Raw genomic sequence first — 7,569 nt, forward strand, 5'->3', positions numbered from 1 at the left:
GTCAGTTTATGCTTCCTTAGGGTCCCCTTCTGACTGAAGCTTTTCCCACAGTCTCCACAGCTAAATGGTTTCTCTCCTGTGTGAGTCAGTTTATGCTTCCTTAGGGTCCCCTTCTGACTGAAGCCTTTCCCACAGTCATCACAGAGAAATGGTTTCTCTCCTGTGTGAGTCAGTTTGTGCTTCCTAAGGTTCCCTTTCAAATTGAAGCTTTTCCCACAATCACCACAGATAAATAATTTCTCTCCTGTGTGAGTCCGTATATGCCTACTTAAGTCCCCCTTCTGATAGAAGCTTTTCCCACAGTCTCCACAGATAAATTGTTTCTCTCCCACTCCTGTGTGAATCCTCATGTGCTTGGACAGATTCCCTTTGAGTTTGAAGGTCTTTGCCACAAACAGGGCAGGTGTAGGGTTTCCCACTGTGACAGAGTCGGATATGGGCCTTTAGTTTACAGGTGGAGTTGTAGTTTCTTTTGCAGAAGCGACATTCACTGGGCCTCTTCTTAAATAGAGTCACATGCCTCTGCAGGTCAGCTTTCATTGCAAACATTTCGCCACAGTCATGGCAGCGGTGAGTTTTTCTAGACATGGTGCTGGGTTTGAAACAGTGTTCCACCATTGACTGGTTTGGATCCAATGACGGACTGGAATCCAATGACGGACTGGAATCCAATGGTGGGTTGGGATCCAACGATGGGCTGCTGTCAAGTGCCGTTGGGTCGCTGCTTAAGGTTGAGCTTTGGCTGGGTAGATTGTTTTGATTATCTTGAGGGTCACAGGGAATGTAGAGGCCCTTAAGGTGGGTCACAGTAACAAAAGGTGTGAGTTCCACTTGTTTAGGGTCACGCTCTCTGTTCTCCACATTCTGGGTTTGGGGAAGAGTCAAGGACTGAAGTGGGTCCTCCTGATCACATTCACTTTTCACACAGGAAGGAATGAATTTGAACTCTATGATATCAGCCTCCAGCCCTTGAAGCTGCTCTTCCTCCTGACTGGTCCTGAGTTCCACCTGTTCCTCTTTAATCTGTGGAAGTTCTGGGTTCTCCTGCCCCAGACTGGGGCTCCACTCCTGCTCACAGTGCTGCTGCTCAGGGAGAACCTCCTCTTCAGAGACAGAGAGCTGCAGGGAATCTGGAGGAAAGGAGAGAGGAGCATAGGTTATCTATACAGCTTTTAGACATCAGGGTTGGGGGTCAATTAGAAGTTAAACTAGAATCCTTAGTTAATACATACAATGTTTTGATGGTTCAGACCTTGCAGCCATAGCTCAGTCTGTTGAGAGTGGTTTCATTTCTCCAGGCTCATCATCACCTTTTTTACCAAAATAGAGGCAGGGAACCCCGCTTCATTATTGTTTCAATTAAGGACTCTAGCTTTAAGTAGATTCATGAAGTAAACAAACATTACAATTCAATAATTGAACAACTAGAATCTACTATCAATTACTTCTCAATAAACTGATTATATGCTATTTATTTCAAAAGTTGTTTGTAATTTTTTTAATTACGAATTCAAATCACTTCTTGGTTTTCGTGACAATGTTTGTATCCATGTACGGTATTAGCAAAGATGGTTTGTTATGAAGAGATGTAGAAACCGCTTCTTAAAAATAAATCCCCGATCACGCATGTAGGCGATGTCATGGCGACGTTAGCTAGCTAAACGCATGTGCAGACACACGTCATTGGGTCTAACCAGGGCCACATTCAGTACATAAGAACGTAATAGACCGTCCAATTGAACAAAAACGTCGCTGTACTGAGCGACCAGTTAAAATGTATTTATTTATTTTTATTTTACCTTTATTTAACCAGGTAGGCAAGTTGAGAACAAGTTCTCATTTACAATTTCGACCTGACCAAGATAAAGCAAAGCAGTTCGACAGATAAAACGACACAGAGTTACACATGGAATAAAACAAACATACAGTCAATACAGTATAAACAAGTCTATATACAATGTGAGCAAATGAGGTGAGAAGGGAGGTAAAGGCAAAAAAGGCCATGGTGGCAAGTAAATACAATATAGCAAGTAAAACACTGGAATGGTAGTTTGCAATGGAAGAATGTGTAAAGTAGAAATAAAAATAATGGGGTGCAAAGGAGCTGAATAAATAAATAAAATACAGTTGGGAAAGAGGTAGTTGTTTGGGCTAAATTATAGGTGGGCTATGTACAGGTGCAGTAATCTGTGAGCTGCTCTGACAGTTGGTGCTTAAAGCTAGTGAGGGAGATAAGTGTTTCCAGTTTCAGAGATTTTTGTAGTTCGTTCCAGTCATTGGCAGCAGAGAACTGGAAGGAGAGGCGGCCAAAGAAAGAATTGGTTTTGGGGGTGACTAGAGAGATATACCTGCTGGAGCGTGTGCTTCAGGTGGGAGATGCTATGGTGACCAGCGAGCTGAGATAAGGGGGGACTTTACCTAGCAGGGTCTTATAGATGACATGGAGCCAGTGGGTTTGGCGACGAGTATGAAGCGAGGGCCAGCCAACGAGAGCGTACAGGTCGCGATGGTGGGTAGTATATGGGGCTTTGGTGATAAAACGGATTGCACTGTGATAGACTGCATCCAATTTGTTGAGTAGGGTATTGGAGGCTATTTTGTAAATGACATCGCCAAAGTCGAGGATTGGTAGGATGGTCAGTTTTACAAGGGTATGTTTGGCAGCATGAGTGAAGGATGCTTTGTTGCGAAATAGGAAGCCAATTCTAGATTTAACTTTGGATTGGAGATGTTTGATATGGGTCTGGAAGGAGAGTTTACAGTCTAACCAGACACCTAAGTATTTGTAGTTGTCCACGTATTCTAAGTCAGAGCCGTCCAGAGTAGGTGATGTTGGACAGGCGGGTAGGTGCAGGTAGCGATCGGTTGAAGAGCATGCATTTAGTTTTACTTGTATTTAAGAGCAATTGGAGGCCACGGAAGGAGAGTTGTATGGCATTGAAGCTTGCCTGGAGGGTTGTTAACACAGTGTCCAAAGAAGGGCCGGAAGTATACAGAATGGTGTCGTCTGCGTAGAGGTGATCAGAGACTCACCAGCAGCAAGAGCGACCTCATTGATGTATACAGAGAAGAGAGTCGGTCCAAGAATTGAACCCTGTGGCACCCCCATAGAGACTGCCAGAGGTCCGGACAGCAGACCCTCCGATTGACACACTGAACTCTATCAGAGAAGTAGTTGGTGAACCAGGCGAGGCAATCATTTGAGAAACCAAGGCTGTCGAGTCTGCCGATGAGGATGTGGTGATTGACAGAGTCGAAAGCCTTGGCCAGATCAATGAATACGGCTGCACAGTAATGTTTCTTATCGATGGGTTGGGTTGTGGTGCAAAATGTACCGCTGCCCTATAAGTACATCACTCATTGCTTCAAGATACACCGTGGCACACCCACCAAACGGAAGAAACGTATCTAAAAGTCTGTCAAGAACGTACAATAACGTTTTGGGAAAACTTGTCGTTTAGTACAAAACCGTTCCGCAACGTAGCAAATGAACTGAACGCACCCCAGGGGAGAACAACTGCACATTGAAGTCATGGAAGTTCAAGGCCAACCACGGTACTGCAGGCATTGTTATCAGAACAGGATTCCCCTTTATAGTGAATAGAAAAATGGCGATCTTCATGGTCAATCTTTCTGTAAAAACATTTAAGTCAATCATTGTGCCAATAATTGATTTTAATACACCAGATGTGTGTCCTTGAACCCATTATTTTTAAATTGCACACAAATAAGTTAAGTAGCCTGCAGTACCTATTTACTCAATGAGAGGCAGCACTGAGCTAGCCTGCAACATCACTCCCTGGAGTAGCTCAAACTGCTCATTTTAATTTTTTAACCTTTATTTAACTAGGCAAGTCAGTTAAGAACAAATTATTATTTTCAATGACGGCCTAGGAACAGTGGGTTAACTGAAGAACGACAGATTTGTACCTTGTCAGCTCGGGGGTTTGAACTTGCAACCTTCTGGTTACTAGTCCAATGCTCTAACCACTAGGCTACCTTGCTGCCCCATGGTGTCTCCATGAGACTAAATCTTAAACTACTTAATTTGGCTTCTTATGCACTGTTGTGTCTTCACATAGGAATTAATGGCGTCACGTGATCAATGGTTTTGTCCATTCATATATAGATGGGTTGGCTGACAACGTCACGAAAAGATGTGCGTGCATCGATGTGGCCGGAAGCCGTGCTTTGTCAAGATTCTGAACAGTCCGATAGCTAGCAAAAAAATTACAAGAAGCTGCCATGTGAGGAATCACAGTTGGATTGTTTCAGCTAGTTGTATCTTGTTCTTGATACCAGGTCTTGTTTTGAGGTGCATTGCAATGTCAAGGATAATATGGCTAAAATTATCAAGCTAGCTGACCAACAACTGTAACGATGTACACTGAACACCAACATCATGTAAAGTACTTGGTCCCATGTTTCATGAGCTGAAATAAAAGATCCCAGAAATGTTCCATACGGACAAAAAGATTTTCTCTCTCCATTGATGATTATTTCTCCTTTGCCAAGAATCCATCCACCTGGCAGGTGTGGCATATCAAGAAGCTGATTCAAAAACACCATTACACAGGTGCACCTTGTGCTGGGTACAATAAAAGGCCACTCTAAACATATGCAGTTTTGTCACACAACACAAAGCCACAGATGACAAGTTTTGAGTGAGCGTGCAATTGTTAGGTAAAGGCTTGTAAGCATTTCACTGTAAGGTCTATACCTGTTGTATTCCGCATTTCACTGTAAGGTCTACACCTGTTGTATTCAGCATTTCACTGTAAGGTCTACTACACCTGTTGTATTTGGCGCATGTGTCAAATAACATTTGATTTGAATTGACATGCTGACAGCAGGATTGTCCACCAGAGCTATTGCCAGATAATTTAACATTCAATTCCCTACCATAAACTGCCTGCAAAGGTGTTTTAGAGAATTTGACATTACATCCAACGAGACTAAAACCGCAGACCACATGTAACCCTGCCAGCCCAGGACCTCCACATCCGGTTTCCTCACCAGCGGAATTGTCTGAGACCAGCCACCCAGATCTCTGATGAAACTGAGGAGTGTTTCTGTCTGTAATAAAGCCCTTTTGTGGGAGAAACTAATTCTGATTGATTGGCGGTGCAGCCCACCCCACCGTGCCCAGTGGGTGGTCCTAAGCCCTCCCAGGCCCACCCACGGCTGCCCAGTGGGTGTCCTAAGCCCTCCCAGGCCCACCATGGCTGCACCGCTGCCCAGTCATGAAATCCATAGATTAGTGCCTAATGAATTTAAATTGACTGATTTCCTTATATGAATGAAACTCTGTAAAATCTTAGAAATTGCTGCATGTTGCATTTATATTTTGTTCAGGATACAGTTGAAGTCGGAAGTTTACATACATTTTAGCCAAATACATTTAATCTTTCACAATTCCTGCATTTAATCCTAGTAAACAAATTCCCTGTTTTAGGTCAGTTAGGATCACACTTTATTTTACGAATGGAAATGTCAGAATATAGTAGAGAGAATTATTTCTTTCAGATTGTATTCTTTCATCACATTCCCAGTGGGTCAGAAGTTTAAATACACTCATTTAGTATTTTGTAGCATTGCTTTTAAATTGTTTAACTTGGATCAAACTTTTCTTGTAGCCTTCCACAAGCTTCCCTTAATAAATTGGGTGAATTTTGGCCCATTCCTCCTGACAGAGCTGGTGTAACTGAGTCAGGTTTGTAGGCCTCCTTGCTCACACAAGCTTTTTCAGTTCTGCCCACAAATTTTCTATGGGATTGAGGTCAGGGCTTTGTGGTGGCCACTCCAATACCTTGACTTTGTTGTCCTTAAGTCATGTTGCCACGACTTTGGAAGTATGCTTGGGGTCATTGTCCATTTGGAAGACCCATTTGCGACCAAGCTTTAACCTCCTGACTGATGTCTTGAGATGTTGCTTCAATATATCCACATAATTGTCTTGCCTCATGATGCCATCTATTTGTGAAGTGCACCAGTCCATGATGCTGCCACCCCCGTGCAAACAAAAATCTGCTTAATTTAAGGTTAGGTTTAAAATAGGATTTTTAGAAATGGGCAGGGTTTATGACTTTGTGGCAACTAGTGACGACACTGGGGCCTCATTTAAAAACATGGCAACGCACAAAATCTGCCACAAAAAGTGTGTGCCAGTTCACAGAAAAGTTGGCATTTCTAAAAACTTAACTTGACATGAGAATGTGCTTATCCTCCCACAAATTTAAGAACATGTGTTTCTAGTGGTTTAAGTATTTCATTACAATTGTTGTAAAAGTAGCCTAGTGGTGGTGTTGGTGTTGGAGAACCAGTATGAGGCACTGTTTCCTCTGGTAAAAAAACTTATCCCAGAGCAGTGATTAAGGACATTGTCCTGTGTTGGGTTCAGTCTTTCAGCTGGGATGTTAAATAGGTGTCCTGACTCTTTGGTCACTAGAGATCCCATGACACTTATCATAGAGTATGGGTGTCAATTCTTGGCTAAAAGCCCAATCTGGCAACCTAATCATCTACAGCTTCCCATTGGCTCATTCATCTCCTCTGTAACTATTCCCCAGGTTGTTGCTGGAAATGAGAATTGTGTTTTCAGTTAACTTACCTGATGATGGCACTCTTATTCAAAATAATAACAAGATTCTGTTAGTGGAGATCCATTTTTTCTTCATCTTTCCATTGTAAAGTGTATTTTCTATTTATTTAACTAGGCAAGTCAGTTAAGAACAAATTCTTATTTACAATGATGGCCTATACCCGGCCAAACCCGGACGAAGCTGGGCCAATTATGCGCCGCCCTATGGGTCTCCCAATTACGACCGGATGTGATACATCCTGGAAATAAATTAGGCATCTATTTACCATTTATTTCCATGATCATTGCAGAATACATTTCTTTCGTTTTTGGACTGTGATGGTTTCATACTCGCGAAGTAGCCTATAGCCCTACAAACGTCCCATCCCTCATTTCATTGGAACCACTTTACAGTAGTAAATAGATCAACTATTTGAAGAATTTTGCTCTATGTGATCTGAAGCGCATTAATGGTAAAAACAGAAGGGTCATCTTTCCAATTTTCGTTTATTTTGTCTTTATTTTGTCTCAAGTAAACAATATTAATTTATAAACATAATATATATTTTCATAATCATTGCAGAATATATCCCACGCCACTTTTTCTGGCCATGATGCGTTCATATTCCCGAAGAAGCTTTAGTTTACAGCGAATGACCACGCCCGTCTCATTTAAATTGTATCTAATAGAGTAAAATACTTGAAATAATAGCCTGTATCCAAGGGGGGGTAGAATTTAACCGATGAACAGAGTTATATTTTACTTTGACGTGTGTAGGTTATGGGGCCTTCCACTGTAACTAGGCATAGGCTATATGTTTTACATTGTCTAGTCTGTCCACTCAAAAATAATGTTTCAGAATTCGCGGGCAGTGCAGAAATTTACGTTCGGGGAAAAGTAATCGCAAATCATTAGGCTATTGAATTCAAACGATCCGTTTACAGGTCCACGCCATTTTCAATTGTAGTTCTTTCAGAAATGGTCAAAA

The 7,569-nt window shown here is 42.1% G+C and overlaps 1 protein-coding gene across 1 annotated transcript in view; it reads right to left on the reverse strand.

Moving 5' to 3' along the window:
- Positions 1–264: 264 nt before the first annotated feature.
- Positions 265–7,569, reverse strand: part of LOC116360518 (zinc finger protein with KRAB and SCAN domains 5-like) — an 11,333-nt gene continuing 4,028 nt past the window's right edge. The window contains exon 2 of the mRNA XM_031815224.1: positions 265–1,130. Within this exon, the coding sequence (XP_031671084.1) occupies positions 265–1,130 (866 nt within the window). The remainder of the gene's footprint in view (positions 1,131–7,569) is intronic.

The sequence above is a fragment of the Oncorhynchus kisutch genome, unplaced genomic scaffold (assembly GCF_002021735.2).
Source record: "Oncorhynchus kisutch isolate 150728-3 unplaced genomic scaffold, Okis_V2 Okis09a-Okis19a_hom, whole genome shotgun sequence".
In the NCBI taxonomy this organism is placed as follows: Eukaryota; Metazoa; Chordata; class Actinopteri; order Salmoniformes; family Salmonidae; genus Oncorhynchus; species Oncorhynchus kisutch.